The 23,789-nt window shown below is 38.5% G+C and overlaps 1 protein-coding gene across 1 annotated transcript; it reads left to right on the top strand.

Moving 5' to 3' along the window:
• The first annotated feature begins 16,259 nt into the window (after nt 1-16,259).
• LOC100713830 (olfactory receptor 2V2) lies at nt 16,260-17,207 on the top strand. Its single transcript, XM_003468814.2, has one exon. It carries the CDS (start codon nt 16,260-16,262, stop codon nt 17,205-17,207), a length of 948 nt encoding a protein of 315 aa, XP_003468862.2.
• Nucleotides 17,208-23,789: the final 6,582 nt, after the last annotated feature.

Raw genomic sequence — 23,789 nt, 5'->3', positions numbered from 1 at the left:
TTTCTTCTGGTTCAACTTTAACAAGAAACCTATCTAATGACACATGCTTTTGCCTCCTTTTGAGGATTTTATGGAAATGTAGCATTGCATTGTCTTTAAACAGATTGTTTGCACTGTCATGGCCTTATTTAGGTGGCGCTTTTCTGCAAAATTTTGCACTGTTTCCCACATTTTGTACATCTCCCTAGTCACTTAAAGTAAAAGATTCCTCTGCCTTTTGTTCCACCTACTCTGCTGATGAAATTTTCTCTATAGCTTCTTGCTGATCACTCACAATCCCACAAGAGAAAGATCCATTGACTCAGTTGTGATCACACAATATTTGGATTGTAAGACATTTCTCATCAAGTCAAAATTTATGACAAATGTTTGCTTATCTTGCAAAGCACTTGCAAAACAAATTACCCACAATCCAAGGTTTTACTGTACTGTAGTTTTCAGTACAGAGATTGTTTGCTTTCTCTTTAGGTTAACACCTAAGTATTTAATTTTTCTTGGAGCTACCCTGAATGGTATCATTTTCCTAATTTCTTAATAAATTCATTATTGTAGTACAGGACCACTATTGATTTTTGTTTGTTGGTTTTGTACCTGCTATCTGGCTAAATTGATTTATTAGTTCTAGGAGTATTTTGGTTCTATATTGGGGGTCTTCTATGTAAAGGAGAGTGTCATCTATAAATAAGTAGAGTTTGATTTCTTTTTTCTGATTCATATCTCATTTATTTTTTTCTCTTCCTTAATTTTTAAGCTAAATTTCCAGTACCATACTGAGCAGACGTGGTGATAGTATCTTTGACTTGTTCCTGATTTTAAAGGAAAATTTTTCAGTTTTTACCCATTTATTATGATAATGGGAGTGGGTTTGTCATAAATAGATTTTATTAGATTGAGATAAGGTCTTATGTACCTATTTTCTTCTGAGATTTCATCATAAATTGTTGTTGGATTTTGTTAAAGGCTCACATCTATTGAGGTGATCATATAGTTTTGTTTTTGCTTCTATTTATGTGCTGTACTACATTTACTGATCTGTGCATGTTGAATCATCCTTGCATCCCTGGGATGAAGCCTATTTGACAATGATGCATGAAATTTTAGATGATTTGTTGAAATCTGTTTGCCAGTATTTTTTGAGTATCTTTGCTTTTATGTTCATGAGTGAGATTGGCTTGTAGTTTTGTTTTTTGTTTTTAGTTGAGTCCTTGTCTGGTTTTAGAGTTAAGGTGATCAAGCTTCCAGGAAAGATTTTGACTATGCTCCTTCCCTTTCAATTTCATTAAAGATTTTGAGAAGTACTGGTATGAGAACCTCTCTGAAGTTTATGTAGAATTCAATGGTGATTTGACTGGGTCTTGGGTTTTTTTTTTTAAGATCATAGTATTTTTCAATTACTGCTGTTGCTTAATTGCCTTTTATTGGATTATTTAAGTTTTTGCATTTTCTTGGTTCAATTTTTTCAATTCATATATATCTGGATATTTGGACACATTTTTTCTGGATTCCCCAAATTATTGGTTACAGGTTTTTGAGATAATTAGTAACAACCTGGATTTGGGTGGTTATTTATAGAAATTTCAATGTTTTTATTTCTAGTTGTATTTGTTTGAGTCTTTTCTTTCCTTCTTTGGTAAGTTTGGTTAGGAATCTGTCTATTGTTTTTACTGTTTTAATATCCAGCTCTTCAATTCATTGACACTTTCTATAATTTTCACTCTCAATTTTATTAATTTTGGCTTTGATTTTTATAATTTCCTTCCTAAGGGTTGGATTTATATTTGTCTTGTTTTTCTTTTTTTAAAATTTTATTTAAGGAAAGACTAAACAAAACAGAAAATGGGTAGAAATAATACATATATTCAGAAAAAAAATAAACAGTAGAAATCACTAGTTGATGTTTACATATTGTCCTTTTACAAATAGTTGTTCAAGATACAAAAGTGGAACATATAAAGTGGGAATTCAAACAGCGAGACTGCAAACAGTTCTGTTCAACTATCCACCAAAACCTAGTAATATGGTTGTCAACCCTATACACTTAAACATACATGCAGTTATCCATATCTTCATTTATGTTGAGATTAAACAAACTAAAGCAGGTTAAAATCATTCTGAACAAAGAATAATAGTATTGCTGGATTTCACATCACAACACTCTGAGTACTTTAGTGTCTTTTTTTTAAATTTAATTTAAAGAAAGACTAAACAAAACAAAATGAGTTGAATTAATACATACTTTCAAAGAAAAGAATAAACAATAAGAAATCACTCTTTGATGATTACAGCTTGTCCGCTTACAAATAGTTATTCAAGATACTAAAGTGGAGCATATAAAGTGGGGACTCAAACAGTGAGACTGCAACCAGTTCTGTTCAACTATCCAACAAAAATTTAGAAATATGGTTATCAATCCTATACACTTAAACATACATGCAGTTATCTATATCTTCAATTATGTTGAGATTGAACAAACCCAAGCAGTCTAATATCACTCTGAACAAAGAATAATACTATTGCTGGGTTTCACATTATGACACTCCAGGATCAGCACTGGGTACTTTAGTGTCTCTTTGACTTCAAAGTATCTGTTCATTTCATCATGTGACATAAGATCAGTTCTCATAAACTATTTATAGATTCTACACATGCATGAGTCTTAACATGTATTTCTATCCTTTCTATATTAGAGGGAGAAACAAAACAAAGCAAGGCAAAACAAAACATATTCATATAAACACATGAAATGAAAAAGACATATAAGACCGCTGTACAAGGAGTTCTACCATAGTTCCTGTGTTGTCTTTTGTTATCTTCAATAGAATTGGCTATATCATCAGACATAGCGTAATTGAATATATCAGTACATAACAGTATTAATAAAAACACAACTTTGTATATAGTATAAAACTTCAAAAACAGGCAGTTATCAAACCAGAATGTGTATCACAGTCTTGTCATTTTCAGTGTAGTGGCCTATACTCTCAGACTTGATACTATGCATTATATCAGTTTTGAATAAAATCTGTCGATACCAAACAGCAATCGAACAAACAAGATTTAACTAATATCAGTCATGATAAAACGGTATAAGTCATACAGGGCTCCAGATTAAGATAATAGGAAATTAAAGATGATTACTGTGCTATATCCTGATGGTTTTGGAATAGCTGTCTGTGCCCTCAAATCTAATGCAAGTAGACAAAATGGGACAGAATAAAATCTATCTAAGCAGAGTGGTGCAAGTAATGTTTTAAATCCTGATACACTATTAGCAATATCTTCTGCCATCTTTTTTATGACTCTCCCTTGCCTTTCACTTCCCCAGGGTACACTGTGCATTTTTGGGTCTCACCAAGGTTCTTGGTTTTAAATTGGGGAGTGGCCACCTGCTATTTACCTATATGGTTCCGAACCTTCTCTCTCCTGGTCTTGATCTCTAATTATATTCCTTTACCTATTAAAGCCTGTCTTTCCAACCTATCCATAAATACTGGTCTAGTTGCCCCTATTACTCTCTGGTTCTCTGTCACATACAGCATTGTTTTCTCATATTTGATTTTCAGTCCATGTACTCTTTTTCATATTAATTATATTTCCTATAAATAGCATCTCAGTGGACCCTACCTCCTGATCTACTCCACAAATGTTTTTTTTAATTTAGTGTATCAAGGCCATCTATATTAGAGATTATAACCAACCTTCTCTGCCTCATTTCTGTTATGCTCTTTTTTTTGCCATCACTTGTCTGCATATCTTCTTCATTCTGTTTTCTGTTCCATTCATTGAGGCCTCTCTGCCACTGTTCCTGGAATCCTAGTACTTTTCTCTCTCTTTAGAATGCCCTGCAGTATTCTCTGTAGAGTTGGATTGGTGGTTGCGAATTTCCCAAGTTCCTCTTTGTCTTGGAAGCATCTTGTTTCTCCGTTAATTTCTAGAGACAGTTTAACAGGGTATATTAATCTGGACTGGAGGTTATTTTTTTTCAGGGCTTGGAATATTTCACTCCTGGCTCTTCTTGACTTGATGGTTTGTGTTGAGAAGTCTGCCGTGATTCTGATGGGCCTTCCTTTATAGGTTATCTGTTCCTTGTCTTTAACAGCTTTTAGTATTCTGTTCTTATATTGAATTTCTGGGATCTGATTATTATATGTCTGTGTTATATGCCTCTGTTTTGTTTGTAGGTGGCTGGAGTTCTGTATGCCTCATACATCTGAATACCATTTCCTTTTCCTACGTTTGGGAAGTTTTCCTTAATTATTTCTGTGAATAGATGTTGTAGTTCCTTTGTTTGTACCCCTGCTTCTTCATTCACATTCTTTATTCTCAAGTTATAGATCCTCTTGTCATCTTCTAGCCTTTGTATTGTTACTGCTTGTTTCCTTGTTATTTTAAAAAAGTTTTTCCTTTCATAATCCCACATTGCAAAACTGTCCTCCAGTTTGGATAATTTATCCTTAGTTTCTTTCAAGCATATTTCCACAGACTTCTTAATTTCCTGGTAATCTCTTTGAATCTGCTTCATGTATTCAATGTTTTCTTTATATTCTTCATCAAATGGTTCTCTCCTTTGTTCAAGTCCCTCCTTTCTTCTGTCTATGTCTTCTTGAGGGGTGCCTAGTATCTCTTTTATTAATCTTCTTATATCGTGCTTTATTTGGCTAAATATTTCCCGTTTGAATTTGTCTATGAGGTCCCAAAGATATCTCTTTATGTCCACTGATGCCGTGTCTGATATTGCATGTTTGCTGTTCTCATTCTCCTTCGTATTTACCTATCCTGGGTCAATGTTCTCAGGGTTGGGACCTGGGGACCTTTTCTTGTTGCTTCCTCTTCCCATCTTTTTTGTTTCTTTCAGGAGGCCCCAGTTTCTTTCTTCATTGGTTACAATTCTTCTAAAGCATGCTGGCTAGGTGACCCTTCCCACTGCAGTGTGCTAGCAAGTTGCAAACAGGGGCAGCGTATGCTGTCCCCTTCCCTCCAGATCAGTCAAGCTGTGAGGCCTTCACTATATTACTGTGTGCTGCCTCTCCTCCGGGGCAGTCAAACTTCTGGGGCTTTCATTGCATTAGCGTGCACTGCTGCTGTAGGGAATTGATTTTGGATAACCTATTGGGTCTCAGCCAGGTCGTGTGACCCAGGCTTAGCTCACTCCACCAATCCAGTTTGCGAAGGGAACAGCTGGCTGAAGTCACTGCTGCCCTTTATACTTTCCAGTCCTTCCCAGTCCCAGGTTGTCATCTGCTGGAGCCCCCCTTTCTGTGGAATGGCTCCACTCCCGTCACTCACCACAGGTCAATGCAACCCTCCAGCTCAGCTCTCCATTCGGCTGGCTGACCCCTGAACTCAGTGTGACTGCATCTTCAGTGAGTCAAAGTAGTGGGACCTTGGAGGGCTCATCAAAAGTCGCCTGCTGTGGGGGAGCACTGAACCTTTAGCTATTCCAATAATAGCACCGGGACTGTATGTTTGATTGGTTCTTCTCACCTGAGTTTCTTCTTGGGATGAGAGAATTCATCTTTTGGGGCTCGCCACACTGTTTTTTTTTGTTTTTTTTTTTTTTTTTGAGACAGGGTCTCACTATGCAGTTCAGGCTGGCCTTGAGCTCACTTTGTAGCCCAGGCTGGTCTCGAACTCACAACGATCCTCCTGCCTCAGCCTCCCAAGTGCTGGGATTACAGGCATGAGCCACCAACGCTCAGCTATCATGCTGTATTATGTTGAATTCTAAGTTGACTGTTTCAGAGAGCCTCTGTAACCAGCTGTTATCTATCTGCCATCTTTGCTCTAATCCCATTTGTCCTGTTTTTCTAGGACCTTTAGATGAATCATTAGGTTAATCCCTTGGTTTGTTCTGTTTTTCTGATGTGAGCATTCACAGCTATAAACTTCCCTCTTAGAACCATTTTCATTGTTTCTCATGGATTCTGGCATGCTGTGCTGAAATCATCTGATCCTAGAAATATTCTAATTTATCCCTTGATACATTTGTGATGCACTGATTATTCAAGAGTGTTAGTGTTCATGCATTTGTATGACTTCTGTGGTTAGTTTTGCCATTGATTTTTAGTTTAATTTTACTAGGATATGATAATATTTATAGAATAATTTTAATTCATATGAATTTACTTATAAATGCTTTATGTACCATGTAGTTTGTTTTGGAGAAAGTTCCATATGCTGTTGAGAAGAATATATATTCTGATTTTGTTGGGCATGCACAATCTCCAGATATTTAAGTCCACTCAATATCCTTTTTTTTTTTTTTTTTTTTCCTGTACCGGGGATCCAGTTCACAATTCACATGCTTGCTTGCCAGGTGCTTTTGCTACTGAGCTAAATCCCTGGCTTTAAGTCCATTTGATATAGGAGAAAGAAACTCCCAACCTACTAAATGTTGGGTAGGAGTTCATGTTCTCTAAAACTAAAGAATGAATCTTAGGAACAAAGGAGGTTAAGAGCAGAATATATTTATTGAGAGGAAGAAACTTCTGTCTGAGAGAAAGATAGAAGGGGTCCCGAGTGGGTCGCTGAGGACCCTACATTTTCTAAGGATTTTTATAAAGTAAAACCCCAAGGTGAGGCAGGTCCAAGTGGGGGAAAAAATGAGAACTCAAGAGGGTGGGCATGAGGTGGGAAAGAACTATGGTCAACCAATAAGATCAAGAGTATAATTGCTCAGGTAAAATTGATTAAATCAGGGACAAATGGGAAAGCAAGTCACTTAACAAGCAGGCATGTGTGTAGAGCTGGGGTTTTTCTGAAGGGGCTTGGGTTAGTTGCTTCTTCCAGCTTCCTCAGGGTAGTAGATACCTATTTAGAATATCATCCCTGATGTTTATCCTTAGAAAGTATGTGGGTGCATTTGTTTTATCTTTTGTCTTGATGTCTGGCCCATAGTGAAGGTGTATTTCTTCCCTAGATACAAGGTATCTGGTCTAATGCACTGTATCCTTCAAAAGCTCAGCCCTGTCTGACTGCCTATAATATTTCAATCTAATTCAGCTGCCTGTAATACATTTGTTATAATTTACGGCTCACCTCTGATATGTCTTTCATTTTTGTGTGTGTATAGTTTATCTGTTGTAATAGTGGTTACATAAGGAATAGCATACTGTGTACACTGCTTTACCTTGCACGAACATTATATATTCTTTTCTTTAAAGGCCTAGGGACTGAACTCAGATGTGCTCTACTACTGAATTATATCCCTAGCACTACTTTATTATTTTTCTAAATTTAGAAATAGGATCTCTATTGAGTTGCCCAGAGAAAATCCAAACTTGAGATTCTATAGCCCAGCCTCCCTGACTATTCAAATTACAGGTCTACATCATCACACCCAGCTTCAATATTACATTCTTAGAATCACCCTGACTTAAATATTTAAATATTTAATTTTCATTTGACAGATGCATGGTGCTCATGTGTGTGGACACAGTGCCATAGTTTACTCAACAAGTGCAGAGACGGAGTTTAGATGTTTGTTATTGCAGAAAACTTTAGACAGGTACAGAACCTGGAGGAAACATAATAAGCTTCTATGTATTCAGCATTTACTGCTAATATTTAGCAGTCCATGACTGATAGTATTTCATTTATACCCCACTTCATTTTCTGCTATCCATTAACCATTACATTATGTAGAAATATTATAGTTCCATGAGAAGATACTTTAGTGAATTCCTCTGAACAATAAGAAAAAAAGAATAAAAAATTGGGAATGTGGCTCAGTGGCAGTGAATTTTCCTCAGATACGTGAAGTCCAGAATTTGATCTCCAGTACAAGATAAAAGTTAGGTGAACATTTAAAAAGAATTGCTTTTTCTTTTATTTAAAAAAAGTAAAATGAAACAACAATAAAAAAGAGGTTCAAAAGAGCCTAGTAAGATAGTAACTAATTAATATATTGCATATTATTATCTTCACAGTGCTTATTCAGAGTATAAGATATATGCATGAAATATTCTAAAAAATATTAGCACAAACCTTTCTTTTCAATAACTAAGAGAAACCAGCTGTCTTACTATCTTAACTATCTTGTATATATATACTTTTTTACTTTCCCTCATCACAATTTTTGGTTTTGTTTTTTTGTGGGTTTTTTTTGGCCTTTGTGAGACAGGGTTTTGCTATGCAGTTCAAGTTGGCCCTGCTCTCACTTTGTAGCTCAGGCTAGCCTCAAACTCACAGCAATCTTCCTGCCTCACCCTCCCAAGTGCTGTGATTACAGGCATGTACCACCACACCCAGCAGTATCTTTTTTCTTTTGAATAGTTTCTTCCCAATTCACAATATCTATTGTGCATTTCGAATTTATTTGCTCATTCAGTTTCTCACACTAGTGATGTTTACACATGGGGGTCTCATTTATTTCATTTATAAGTATGATCTTGAGTTGTACCCATTTACCTATAAAAGTCTCAATTTATCCTTCTTTATGGCAGAGTAGTACTCCATCATATAAAAATACCACATCCTTTTTATTCATTCCTCAGTTGATGGCATTTGGATTATTTCTGAGAGCTAGCTATTATAAATTGTGCTACTAAGATATATGGGTACCCATATATAGCTATGGCATAATGTTATTAATTCTTCTGGGGAGAGGCCCAGAAGATTAGATGCACCAAATGGGGTCCCTAATCTTACCTTTTTGAGGAATCTCCACACTGGTTTCCACAGTCTTTTTACCAGTCTATACTCCCATCAACAGTGGAGAAGGGGTTTCTTTATTCCCGATAGTCTTGCCAGCATTCATTACTGGTTTCTTGATGACAGTCATTTTTTCTGGGGTGAGATGGAATCTCAGTGTTATTTTAATTTGTATCTCTTGAATGACCAACATTTTTTCATATATTAATTTAACATCTATATTTCTTCAGCTGAGAAGTATGTATTCATCTTAGATGGCCATTTTTGGATTGGGTTTTTTAATTCTGGGGGCCTGATATTTTTGAATTCTTTATGTATTCTAGATAGAAGTCCTTTGTCTAAAGGACAATTGGCTAAAATTTTTTGCCACTCTGTGGGTTGTCTCTACTCAGTTGGTGATTTGTTTTGCTGCAGACTTTTTGAACATTTATTTATCCTTTGTAGTATTTCCCATGCAGTCTGCATTAAAAAGAATTTCTAACAAAGAAACATTAAATCTCATGAACATGTATGTAACACTATTTCTATTTAGTGCTAAAAATTTGAAAAAAATTTAAATACTGCTAGCCACTCAGGAAATTATTAATGTATTAGACTTGCACACTATATTGAAAGAGTTTATACAGGTAGTGTTTTTTAAATAAGGGAAGGTATAAGTTTAGATGTCTGAATAAGTTTTTTAGAAAAGTAGAAATTTTCAAGAGCATCTCCATAGCCTTTAAACTTTTAAAGGATAAACAAGGAAACTGCTATCCACAGACTTTTTTTTCTCTACCTTGAGTCTTCAAAACCTAAGTTAGACTTAATTCATACTGCGTCAAAAGTAGAAACAATGAAATTCATGCTTTGCTTTTCAATAAGACTGGACTTTAGAGTATATAAGTGAGCCTTGCCACCTATGATGGCTTGTATATAGATAGTCCCCCAAGCCTCATTCAGTCAAAGAAGGCTGAATCTATGGTGTGTGATACTGGGATTAAGGGTGTGGTGCTGAGACCCTGGGTGTGCATGTTGTCCACCCTAAAATGAGCAGCCTGGAAAAAGGACAGAGAGAGAGCCGCTGCCATCACTTGCTGCTGCTTCTGGTTCTCCTGTTTCACTGTTTGTCCACTGCTGCCTCCTACCTGCTCTGCAACACCCCTCTGCCATGCCATCCCGCCGCGAAGTCAGCTACTTGTTGACTAAAACCCCTACAAATTGTAAGCCAAAATAAACTTTTCCTCTTCTAACTTTACATGTTGGGTATTTTGCCTCAACAATGAAAAAAGTAACTAAGACACCATTCAAGGTGGCCAAAAAACTCGTTAATCTTCATCAGATGTCCTGAAAAGATGAGAAAAAATTGACATATCACCTTTTATAGCAGCAGATGTACAAAAACAAGGATAGCTTGAAAATGTAGATGAGCAGTCAGATGCTTACCTAGCAGACAGATAGCTCAGGGTTGATCCTGAGTGTTAAAAATTAATTAATTAATTAATAGATAGATCACCAGGTGTAGCAGCACACAACTGTTATCCCAGCTGCTTGAGTGGCTGAGGCAAGAATATTAAAAGTCCAAGGCAAGCCGTGGCAACTTAGCAAGACTTTGTCTCAAAATTAAAATATGAATATATAAAGGGGTTGAGGATAGAGCTCAGGAGCAGAGAAACACTTGTCGAGCATATGGGAGGCCCTCAGTTCAATCCACAGCAAAACATACACACACAATTGCGCACACAGAAATGAAAATATTCCTTTACACACGATCATGTTCAGGATATTGTGTATGATGAGTGTGTTAGAGGAGCTGTCACAAGATCATACTGTGTATGTGGATAAGACATAGGTGATAAATCTGCAGGATTCATGGAAGGCTGTCATCACTGTGGGTTGAATTAATTTTATTTTGGGGAATACTGGAGATGATTCCCTTAAACTGGATGTTCGTCAATGGGTTAAAAGTGCAGAGGAACAGAAAAATCAGGCAGAGTAAATTCAAATAGGACAAATCTCAAGAAAAAATGTGGATATGGAAAACATCAGGTGTAACAGGTAAGTCAAAGATGAGAGCTGAATGAAAAGTGATGGATGGGAACATCCGTCAGGTCCTCAAAAACTCGTGCATCCCCTGGGAGTGGTGGTGCGTGTCTGTCATCCTAGTTATTCAGGAAACTGAGACACTAGAATCAAAGGCTCAAGCTTAGCCTGGATGACTTATCAAAACCCCATCTAAAAATTTAAAAATACGAAGTGAAGGATGTCGTGTAACACTTCTACGTTCAGTCCCCACCCAGTTTCACAAAAATAAAGCTGGTGCGCCCAAAACCAGTTTGCCCTGTGGCCGTGGTCTGAAGCCTTTGTATCTATTTCTGGTTTACCCTTCTCTCTTTTTCAGCCTTTTCCCTACGTGTACCTCAGGCTCCAGCTGCAGAAGCTGAACACAGAGTCAGAAAAAGAAGCACATACCAAAAAATCCTGTAACCAAGATAACAAAAGATCTAAAAGTTTAGGAGAAAAAGTAAGTTTCTTATTTTACCATTTTGGAAGTGGGTTACAAGTATACCATGAGGATGTCATGATACCATTTTGTGGGACTGTGTTTATACAATTTACAAAATTTTTGCCACAAAATTTATTGCCCAACTTGGGACACATTTGAGAGTGAAAGGTGATGCTATCCATGATTGTGGAAAGAGCAAGTATAATAACTACAGATCACAGGAGTGTTCACAGAAAATCATGAAGGTCATTTTCCACCATGTCTGAAGGCTTTTGGGGTGGCACCCTTCCACCACCCTTCACCCACCATCTCACTCTTATAAACGTGGTTGTTATTATTTTCCTCCTACTAGTTTATAAATTCCTCAGAACCAGGATTGTGGTCAGCACCCACCTTAGACTGAAGCACACATCATAGATGATTCTTTATGTATCACAAACAACCAATAGATGTAGGCTTCCTTCATGAGGCCAGGTAACTGACAGGTATGGATTGCAGGAGGGCCCAAAGGGGCAGCCACATATAGAGTTCCACAAGGACCCTAGGGGCCGCGAGGGAAATGCTAAAATTTAGGAGTGGGAGATGCAGGCTAAGGCCTCCTCAAATTCTTGTCTTTATGTCCTCTGACTGGCTCTGTACACCACTTCTTAGCAAGTTTCTTGAGTCTGTCCCCACTGGCCCCAATCTTGGTCCTACTCCAAAGCTCCCTCATGAATTTTCTTTAATTGTAAGCTGGGAGCTCCTGTTCCGGGGCTGGAGTATGTGGGCTCCCCTTGGGAGTTGTCAACCTCACCTTCCTCCCTCAGTGTCTGTGCTAAGTATCTGCATGGACACCGAGGAGTTCTACACACAGGTGAGAGGCAGGTGTGCTATGAAAGGTGAGCAGGCAGAATGGGTGCCAGATACCGGCTTTCACCCCATTTACCCCCACCATCTCCTTGCCCAAGTCTCCAGGTCTCACCATCCTCTTCTAAACTGATACATGATCATTGAAATGTGCATGGGATATTTCGTGATATTTTACTATATGTGTACAATATGTAATAACCAGATCAAAATAATTGGCATGCTTATGACATCAAACATTCATGATTTTTTTTACTTTTCCCTTCCCATGAGAAAAGGCTGTTATCTGTCAGAAGAGGCTGTTGTGAGAGTTTCCAGGGAAACCAAGGGTGACATGGACATCTAAGACCTGGCAGAGGGACCAATGGAGGTTGCAGAAGGAGATCTTATCTGGAGGGCAGCTGTTTCCTGTCCTTTCTCATTTAGTGAGTACAAACACAAGAAAAGGAGAGTGGAGTTCCTTAGATGACAGAAACTCCTTCACAGGGTGTCTCTGTAGAATTTGACTTCCTGCAAGGGTCTCCCCAAAGGTGAATGTCATTTTCCTGTCACTTTTCCTGCCTTGACTCTTTCTTGCAGCTCTTAATAGTGGCTACTGGTTTGTTTGCCCTTTCTGTTTATATACCAGCATATCCTCTATCTTTAGCTTGCATTGCTATAAGGTAAAGTAGAATAATGAATGTGAAGACCATTGGTCATAAAAGTTAAGATGCCAGTTTACCAAATATGTGTCCATCACTAGAGCAAAGCGAGGATCCTTGCTTCTCAGCAGATTAAAGATAAATTGATGAATTCAAAGTAGTTGACTTCTATTTTTCTAGGTTCCTTGCAAATGCCTGTCCTGTATGATGAGATTCCACTTTATCCCTGTCATTAGCATTTGAGATTGGAAGTGTAGTAGAGGAAGACAGCCCCCACTGAGCTTCCGTCCCCTTGAATGCAGAAGTGATGCTATGTCATTCCCAAAATTGGGTGATAAAGACTTCCCCTTCTGCCTACGGTGCTTTGGCTTCCGCATGATTGCAGATCGCTTGCCCTGGAAGAAGTCAGATTCCATGCAGTGAGGAGGGTCACTGCCTCCTACTGCCTCAGGAGTGATCTTGAAGGACAGTTCCTGTCGTGCTTCTGGAGGACGCCTTGTCAACAACTGGACAGTAACCCACGGGAGGCCTACATCAGAGGCTTTCTTCTAAGCTGCACTGGAATTCCTGACCCATAGAAACTGGGAGATAAAAAGTATTCATTGTATTTTAAGCTGCTAAGTTTTGCAACAATTTGATGCATAACAACATATAATTAATTCTAACTTACAGAAAAAATTCTACATGGTTGTGCTACTTCGTGAAGCGCAGAAACGCCTGTTACTGCAGCCCTGGAGAGATGAGGAGGCGAGGAAACCGGGTGGGTGAGGAAAACAGAACAGGAAGAGGCCTGCGAAAAGTTTAGAGGTATGAGTCAAGACTTTTCTTCTCTCTCTCTTTTCTTTTTGAATTTTCATTATTTTAATTTATTTTGATTAGTATATATTTGTGACATAGTAATTACATGCATCACACATTGCATCTGAATCCTTTTACCTGTACTTCCTCACCTCTTTCTCATCCCCTACCAGCCCCAGATCACTCTCCATCTGCATGAAGTAGGCTGATCTCAATTTTCTGTTGTCTATCTTGTATTTTTCTCTTTAAATTATTTCTATTTAGGGTTTGTCTTAAGAGAAGCCATATGATATTCAATCTGCTGTGTCCGCTTGGCATTATGGTGTCAGGGTACATCTGTTTTCCTGCAAATGACTCAAATTTTCCTTCTCATAGCAGATAGTACTCTAAAATGCTTGTGAGAGGGATGACAAGATTCAGCCAGGTGTCTGCGTAAGACAAGTGAAAAACTGGATCTAGCACTTTATTTGCTCTGGAGTATGTTGATGTTTTCCACTTAGTTGTTTAAATGTATTTATTCTTGTGTTTGTCTTGACTTCTGATATTTTGACTATGATCAAGGGAGCTTGGCACTTTAAAATATGCAGAGTTAGAGGGTTGGGGATTTAGGTCAGTGGCATAAGTGCCTACCTGGCTAGGTTATGAGTTTGATCCCTGGTACAAAAAAAAAAAAAAAAAAAGATTTGTGTAAAAGATGCAGATTTATATTCTGATTTGGCTTTACCTGTATAAAATTACATTTTGTTTCTGGCCTCCTTCCACACAAATGGTGTTTAGAACACATTACTGATCAAACATTAAGTGAAATTCCTCTTCGGTGACAAGCCTCACATAAACCAACTAGCAGACAAGACAATGAGTAAATGATTCACAAAAGCAAGTGGGAGACAGGCATTGTGATGCACCTCCATAATCATAGCAGTTAGGGTGACTTAGGCAGCAGGATCACGGGCTAATGAATTCAATGCCAGCCTGGATAATACTATATAGTAAGACCCTGTCTTCTAAGAGGATAGAAAATATTAGTCAGAAGGATTTTATTTTATTTTTAATTTTATTTAAAAGGAAAAAGAGAAAAAACAAAACAAAACAAAGCGGTGTAAGGGTACAAGTAATACAGAACTATATAAAAAAAAAACAGTAAGAAATCACCAGTTAATAGATTACATATTATCATCTTAGAGATAGTTGCTCAAGTCACAGTATCAAAGCATACAAAGTGGACATTCAAACAGTGAGACTGCAAACAGTTGTGTTCAATGATCCAACCAAAAACATTAATATGGTCAACTGTTTAACACCCCTAAACACACTTGCTGTTGTATCTTTTAGAGCACTTTTTTTCCTTGTCAGAAGGATTTTAAAAGGATGCTTTTGTGCTAGACACTTTAATTAAACAGCATAGTTACAGCAGTCTGTAAGCCACTTCTACTATGGTGCTGATTGTGAGATTAAAAAGATAAATTTGAGTCACTTATAGAAAATAATGGATGCATCTTAAGACCATAATGGTCAGTGAAATAATTCAGACTTAGAAGCTTAAATACTGCATGATTTGTCTTGCATGAGAAACCCAAATTATAAATAAAGAGCAAAAGAAAAGATATAGAATAAAAAATAAGAAGATGGATCTTCTCAAATGGGAGGGCTATCAAGAGAGGGAAAGAAAAATGAAATTCAGTTGTGTTATGTCCTTGTACCAACTCCACACACAAAAAAGAAACATGTAATAATAAAAATAAACAAATAGAATACAAAATAAAGTCTCAGTGTAACTGAGTACTTCATTGTTTTAGGAGATTGGAGTCCCAAGTCACTGTTCCTTTCCCTTAGCCTGTGACTTATCTGTTATCCCACTATGTTGGACAGTGACATCATTTGGTTATATGTAGTCATTTCTCATTTGGGGCACTAAAAGAACAATTCCTTTGTCTGCGTTATAACCGAGGGGCTACCACGATACACTCTCAAAATATAAATATATACAGATTAATCAGCATCTCATGCATCATTTCTTTTCTTTTTGGAATACACATAAATTATCTCTTGGGAATGAAGTAATTCAAACCCTGTAACAGATACCAAATCCTTAGGATCCTAGAGAAAAGACAGAATTGCTGAATGTCGCGCCAGATACTTGTACTCTCAGCACTCAGGAGACTGAGGCAGGAGAATGAAAAGTCAAAGCCCTGGACAACTCAGTGTTTCTGTGAGACCCTGTTTCTAAAACAACAAGTTAAAAAATAAAACTCACATAGAACTAGGAAAGTAGCTCAGTGTAAAGGTCCTGGGTTCACCAATTTTAAAAAGTAAACTAAAGCCAAGAGTTTGCCTGCTGAATGAGATTGTCAAAAGTTCCAATGATGCATAAAAAATGAAACACTCCATTTCTTTTCTTTTTGGTAATGACACAAACCAATACAGATATATGGTCCAATTTTACCAGCTGAGAGGGCTTCTATGACTATGTTATGGAAATACAGACGTGTGTTCCCATTATGTCCCAGTACTTACACTGTTGAGGTTTGATAAATTAAAAATAAAATAGCTGACATAAAATGCAGAACACAGAGTCCAATTTTTTTTTTTTTTTATCGGTACCGGGGATCAAACTCACAACCACCTGCTTGCAAGTCAGGTGCTTATGCCGCTGAGCTAAATCCCCAGCCCCCAAGTCCAATTTTTTTAAATGTCAAAAAAAGGGATTGAGAATATTATTAAATGTTAAAATGCCTGCTTAGCACAACTAGTGCTTTGAGTATAATCCCTAGAACTGCAAAAAAAGTCAGCCAATTCAACATATTTTTGTGCATATTCTTTAGGTGACCAGGAGCTGAGCCATGGAGGTATGGTTGAACCAGTCATCCACAGATGACTTTGTCCTTTTGGGTATTTTTTCCCACAGTCCAGCTGATCTTGTTCTTTTCTCCGTGGTCATGATAGTCTTCACAGTGGCCCTGTGTGGGAATGTTCTTCTCATCTTCCTTATCTACATCGATCTACGACTTCATACTCCCATGTACTTCTTCCTAAGTCAGCTCTCCCTCATGGACCTCATGTTGGTCTGTACCAATGTGCCGAAAATGGCAGTCAACTTCCTGTCTGGCAGGAAGTCCATCTCCTTTGTGGGTTGTGGTATGCAAATTGGCCTTTTTGTCTGTCTTGTGGGATCTGAGGGGCTCTTGCTTGGACTCATGGCTTATGACCGATATGTAGCAATTAGCCACCCACTCCACTATCCTATCCTCATGAATCAGAAGGTCTGCCTCTGGATTGTTGGGAGCTCCTGGGCTTTTGGGATACTTGATGGCTTGATTCAGATGGTGGTAGTAATGAACTTCCCTTACTGTGACTTGAGGGAGGTGGACCACTTCTTCTGTGAGATGCTATCCTTGTTGAAACTGGCCTGTGTAGATACATCCCTTTTTGAGACTGTGATATTTGTTTGCTGTGTTTTCATGCTACTCTTCCCCTTCTCCATCATTGTGGCCTCATATGGTCGAATTCTGGGGACTGTACTCCGTATGCGCTCCACTCATGCACAAAAGAAGGCTCTGGCCACCTGCTCCTCTCACCTGACTGCTGTCTCCTTCTTCTATGGGGCAGCCATGTTCATCTACCTGAGACCAAGGCCTTACCGAATTCCTAGCCAGGACAAGGTGGTCTCTGTCTTCTACACAGTCCTTACTCCAATGCTCAATCCTCTCATTTATAGCTTGAGGAACAGAGAAGTGATGGGTGCACTGAGGAAAGGATTGAACCACTGTAGAGTCTTCAACCGGCCATAAACACGAGGGCTACTGTGTCTGGCCTCAGACTCCTGGATTCAAGTGATCATCCTGCTTCAGCCTCCAGAATAACTGACATAAACTGTATCCCTTGGTTACTATAATTGGGAAAATATTTCACTGTTTTTAGGGCTTAATTTTATCAATAATGAGAATCATGACACCTGCAGGCTGAGGAAGTTCTTTAATATCTTAAATCTCTCTCTCTCTCTTTCTGTGTGTGTGTCTCTGTCTCTGTCCCTCTCTGTCTTTTCAGAAATGTTTTTTCCTCAGCCTGATGCAGACTGATTGTTTTATAAAATACATTAAAGAAGAATGGAGGTATTTGTACATTTAAGTATGTGCAGAAATAAGGGGTGGTTATCACTTATGTAAAATTAGAATTACTATCAACAGATGATTCTCTGAGCAGAAGTTGCTGACTCTTCTTACTAATGTAGGTCATTTATTTAGTGTGTATCATTTGCTAGGCACTACGTTATTGCTTCATTTAACTAGGTAGCTGTCACTTGCCTTTTACTTATTTAATGTCTCATGCTAATATAGAGTCTCACTAGTGACTTGATGAAAAGATTCAAGATAGTACAAAATCAATCTACAAAATTCTCCTTGGTGAACCCTTACCCTTCTGACTTTATAAAAACTACTTTAAGCCACACATAGTGATACACATCTGCAATTCCAGCCCTCTGAGGCTGAGGCAAAAGGACTGCATATTTAAACACAGCCTGGGAAACTTAGCAAGACCCTAGCTCAAAATAAAAACAAAAATGGCTGAGATGTAGCTTGGTGTGAAGGCCTTGCATTCAGTTCTTAGTAGAGAGGGAAAACAGACTATTTTCAAAAATAGAAACACAGGGCTGGGGATTTAGTTCAGTGGCACAAGTGCCTGCCTAGGAAAGTTGTTACGGTTTAAGAACTGGTGGTCAACTTAATGCCAGCTGGATTACATCAGCATGGCGCTGAGCATAGATGCTCCATCTGAGGAAAGTTGCCAGCATAAATAGAGAGGTGGAGAAGGAAGGTGTTAATGCATTACTGCATTGAGGTGTTGAGGCATTGTGGGTTCTCCTATGAGTTGCTATTTGAGCCGTTGGTTTTCCTGGAGAAGCTTTGGTCCTCACATCAAGCATTGCTTCTTGGCTCGGGACAGGAAGACATGTGCCGCTTGGTTTCCAGGAGGAACTCCTCAGGCTGCTTCCTGGCATGTACCCGACTGTGCTTGTCATCAGAGGAGCTTGGAGCCTCTGTGTCGCTGAGGATGGCTGTGGTGGCTTTCAGGACAGCCCTGATCTTTGTTGTGAGTGGGACTTCTCGGCTCCAGCGTAGAACCCTCATCCCATCAGCACAGCCACTTCGCCCCGCTGGCATGGATTTTCTGGTTTCCACCGCTGACCTTTGGGCCTTCCCAGCATGGGTCCATAAAAGAATCTGGCGGGGGGGGGGGCTGGGGGTTTAGCTCAGCGGCATAAGCACCTGCCTTGCAAGCAGGCAGTCGTGAGTTCGATTCCCGGTACCGATAAAAAGGAAAAAGACCAAAAAAAAAGAATCTGGCGTGAGTCCTTCTTGTGGGCTCTGGACCTCCAGTTGGACTCGTGGGAGGCACTGTCATGAGCTCTGGATTTTCATCTGGACTCGTGGGACATTGCTGTGGGATTTAGACCCTTAACTAAATATTCTATGTCTTTGGTGTTGCGAATAGATTTCCTGCATTTTCTCGTGTTAACTCCCGGTGACCATTATAAAAATAATATTATAAACTCCATGTCCTGATTCTAGTTGTTCTAGCTGCACAACCCTTGACTACAAGAAAGGTCATTAGTTTGATCCTTGGTTAAAAAAAAAAATAGAAACACAAAGTCCTTTAGATGCATAAGGAACAGTGTTAAGACTTATTTGTATATTCAGTATATTTGTATATTCAGTGTCCATGAGAGCTGTGTATACATACAGTACTCTAGCAGAATTTGCCACTCTTTGTCACTTCAGATTTTGTTTAACGGTTGGTTTACATTCTCTCTTTTCTTTTGATTTGATCTATGTAGCACAGACTGGCCTCACGCTTCTGGGCTCAAGTGATCTTCCTGCTGCAGATTCCAGAATAAGTTGTGTCTTCTTAGGTATTAAGTCTGGAACATAAAACTGGGCATGGTAGTACCTACCTGGAGTCCCAGTACTCTGGGAAGCAGAAGTGGGAATATTGCAAGTTCTATCCCAGCCTTGGCATTTTACTAAATTAATGAGACTGTGCCTCAAAATTTAGATTTTCTTTTTTTTATAGAATACTTTTTTTTTTTTTTTTTTTTTTTTTTGGTGGTACCGGGCATCGAACTCACAGCCACACGCTTGCAAGGCAGATGCTTAAGCTGCCGAGCTAAATCCCCAGCCTTGTGCCTCAAAATTTAAAAATAAAAAAGATCCAGGGATGTAGCTCAGTGTAAGAAGCCCCAGGTTAATTTTTAGCACCAAAAAGAAGAAGAAAGAAAAGAATGAAACATAGAACAGAATTTATTCTTTTATTTGGGAAGTTATTTTCAAATATTTGTATTCAATCCATTTGTATGGTTGTACATAGCCTGTTAAATTTAGAAGCAGCCCTTATGTACAATTCTAATAAAACTACCTTTTCTTGGAAAAAAAATCATCTCTGTCGAAAGCCTAGAGAAAAAGAAGGGGAAAGTTAGATGCTGGGAATTCCGCTAAGCCACAGGGAGGTGTGTGCTCAGTTTTAGGATTTGAGATCTACTGTGAAATGTTGGGCTGTAAGCTTAACCTGCAAGAGGCCCTACCTAGTTCAGTCTCCAGCACTAAAAGAAAAGAAAAACAAAAACAAAAAGAAAGAAAAAAATGAAAGAGTCTTACAATAGGTGATGACTTTAGTTATCTCGGTTTGATTTGCGCAATAAACATTCCACAGTAAATACCATTACTAAATTAGGGTTACTAGTGAGACTGAGGAAATCAGGTACTTATGTATCCAGCAAACATAGGCTTACTTTCCTTTGCCTTAATTAGTGTAGTGATGGAACATTCATGTTTAATTCTTTTTTTGTGCTTTAAGTCATTTCTTGAGCAAATGTCAGAGTTTATTGTTTTTGTAACCCTAGGAATCAAAAGACCTCCCTTATATCCAGGTTTGTAATTCAATTACCTAATTAGTGATAAGATGTGTTAATTTCATCACTAGTCTTAGTGTGTACAATTAAAACTTAAAAAATTTGTAAAGTAAAATAGAGAACTATGTATCAATGCATAGGAAAATAGAAGAAATAAAAATCTTGCCAGGGTATACAGAAGTTTGTGATACTTGTGTCATTTTTATACATGCTTGAAATTTTCTATGCCAAGCAACTTAAATTCTGAAAAGCCATTGCTGTTTAACAACTACATCACCATATGTTTTTTTAAATAGTAATTCTTTTTTTTTTTTTTTTTTTTTTTGTCTTTTTCATTTTTATCGGTACCAGGGATCGAACTCATGATGGCCTGCTTGCAAGGCAGGTGCGTATGCCACTGAGCTAAATCCCCAGCCCCTCACCATATGTTTTTCTAGCTCAACTCACTGGGGGATTTTTGTATATGCATGTGGCAAATCTCTATTATAATCACGTCAATCCAAGTCAAATTATAATGAATTGTTAAAAATTGCTTTATACCTACAGTTGTAAAGACTGTGTACGTGTTTGTGTAAAGCTAAGGTGAAATCTGCATAAGAGTAAGGGTTGTATCTGTCATAATCACATAATATCCCATAATCTGGCCTTTCAAGAAAAATACCTGCCATAGCACAGAGTTAAGATCAAGGATTAATCTTTCCCACGCAGAAAAACAAATAGCCACAGGAGGGCAGCAGAGAGCAAAGTGCCCAACCAGGCAAGACAATGAAGTGTGGGAGCTGATTTGGCAGAGGTAAAATACACCCGAAATGGAGATTTTGTTAACCATCACATATTTTGTATAATATGGAGATCAAAAGTATAAAAGGATCAAAATAAAAAAGACGTTAAGAAACTGAGAGACAGACACCGGAGAGACAGGAAAAGGATCAAGGAAGAGGAAGGGGGAAGGTGTGGGGTAGGGGCAATCAAACCAAGTATGGCGTGATGTGCATCAGTGTCAGTTCCCCGAGCTGAATGTGCTCATTGTATACCACAAACATACATCAATGAACATCTCATAAATAACATGTATGTGTGGGAATTCATGTGCATCTGGTGGGTAAGGGGGTCATGGGGGATGAAAATGATCAGTGTTGTGCTGAATCTATGAAGCTGCCAAAATGAAACCCACTAATCTGTTTAATCAACACGCACTAATTAAAAAACAGATGTGAGCAAACAAACAGAAATGGAGTTCAGTTTCATTCCATTTGACTTTTTTAACCTGAAATTGAAATATGTCGCTTTGTTATCTCTGAAATACACAGGGGCAATTTTCATAGAGAGTGGGGCCAGATTTTGAAAAATATGTTATTTTAGACAGAAAAGTGAGGAGGGCAACTCAGACTACTCCACTTTTGTTATCTGTTGCCCTTAGCAAGTTCCATAGCCTCTCCGGTCAATGTCCTCATCCGTAGAATTGGGGCACCAGAAGTTCCAGGGGTAGGTGTGTGTAGCTCAGTGGTAGCCCACTCACCAGGCATGCACAGCAATGTAAGAAATAGCAGCAGTAGTGCGAACTTTAGGGGGTTGTTGTGAGAATAAGAGGAGTAAAGCCTATGGATGAAGCACAGGTCCGCCACACAGAAACTCTGGGTTTTAGTTGTGTTTTGTTTTGTCTTGTTTATTTTCATTCTGGGTATTGAGCCCAGGGCCCTGTGTATACTAAGTGTATGCTCTGTCACTGACTACATGCCCAACCCTGTTTATTTTTATAGATATGTATGCTCCTAGACTTATGATGGACTTTTATCCTAACAACCCATTATAAACTGAAAATATATTAAGTTGAAAATATATTTAAAGCTGAGTTGGTGTTGTACATCTATAAATCTAGTATTCTAGGAGGCTGAGGCAGGAGAATGACAAGCTTAAAACAATACTACACAACTTAAGGGCTTAGCAAGATTCTGCCTCAACATAAAAAATAAAAAATAACTGGAAATGTAGCTCAGTATGATGGCCCTGGATTCAATCCCTATTACCACATAAGAAAAAAGAATACATATTTAATGTACCTAATCTATATAACACCAAGCTTAGCCCATTTTAAACATGCTAACTTACAGTATCCTATAGTTGAGCAAAATTATCTAACACAAAGCCTCATTTGTAACAAAGTGTTTCAGATCTCACAAAAAAATGCTGGCAACAGTACAAACAACTATGTACCCTCACAATCAACCCAGAGCTGTGGCTACCAGTATCTTGAAAGAATCATACTATGCATTAGTAGCCTGGGAAAGGGTCAAAATTCAGGTTTTAAGTACTATTTCTGCAGAATGGATATCACCTTTGTATCATCATAATGTTAATTTTAAAAAAATACTAAAGGAACCTTCACAAACCTGGAACTGTCTACCATTACCAAAGGTACAATATCTGAGAAAATGGTATTTCAGAGGCAGTGGGAAACAAATGTAGGCAGATAGGACAAAACACAATTGTGAGCACCAAGGATTTTGCAAGGCTGAAGCAGGGGACTGCAAGCTTGAGCCCAGCCTGACCAACTTACTAACTTAGTGGTATTCTATCATAAAATCTGAAAGGACAAGTTTAGATGATGCATGGTGTCCCTCATGTGAGAACCCTAACATATGAATAAAGTGCAAAACAAGAAAGAGTAGGAAACAGCAAGATGGATCGTTTTTGGTAGGGAAGGAAACTGAAAGATGGGAGGAGATGGAGGGAAAGGAGATTTAAAAAACAGGGGTGGGGCCGAGGGGGACCATGAGGAGCTGTATACATGCATCTATCAAGTTCTTATGGAATATATACAGGGAGGAAGAGGGAGGAGACGGCATTAAAAAAAAAGAATTGAGGTATGTGATTTGCATATACCAGCTCCCCAGGATGAATGTAACTAGAAGTACTAAAAACATGAGCTAATAAAAACAAAATTAAAACAACAATTTTTAAGGGTTGACAATATAGCTCTGTGAAAAGGTCCTGCATTCAGCATCCAGTACTGCAAAAAGGAAACACAAACAAATCAGGATCCCATCCAGGGTGTAGTGGAAAGGAAGGAGCTGCAATGGGGAAGCTGCAAAATTCCCACTGAGGATGAACATGTCCTATTTGGCCAAGACTCTCAACAGCCAGAGCCATGTCTGCATCTCCTGGGTGGTTTATCTACTGATGCCTTAACCTTGGGCTTCAAGTCTGGAAAAACCATGAGAAAGTCTGTTATAAAAGCTGCCCAGTCTGTGGCATTTTTTCCTAGCAGATTTACGAAATTAGAACAGTGTTTCCACAGAGGACTAAGCATTGCCAGTCCCATTCCCGCGGTGAGCCCTTAAGAGAAGTGGAGCTAGCGCATATCTCAGGCACAGCTCAAGGGAGTTCCAGGGTAGCTGATGCACACTGGACTGGAGCCGGACTCTGTCTGCTCAGAAGCTCTTTCCACCAGAAAACCTGCTGCCAC

Source organism: Cavia porcellus, unplaced genomic scaffold (genome assembly GCF_034190915.1).
Source record: "Cavia porcellus strain 051 isolate PalLab524CR breed Dunkin Hartley unplaced genomic scaffold, mCavPor4.1 scaffold_13, whole genome shotgun sequence".
Classification (NCBI taxonomy): Eukaryota; Metazoa; Chordata; class Mammalia; order Rodentia; family Caviidae; genus Cavia; species Cavia porcellus.
Note: the sequence above shows the minus strand (reverse complement) of the source record. Positions and strands in the feature narration are given on the sequence as shown.

Bases quoted from the DNA above. Each gene is read 5' to 3' on its own strand.
- LOC100713830 (XM_003468814.2), top strand. From the start codon at position 16,260: ATGGAGGTATGGTTGAACCAGTCATCCACAGATGACTTTGTCCTTTTG.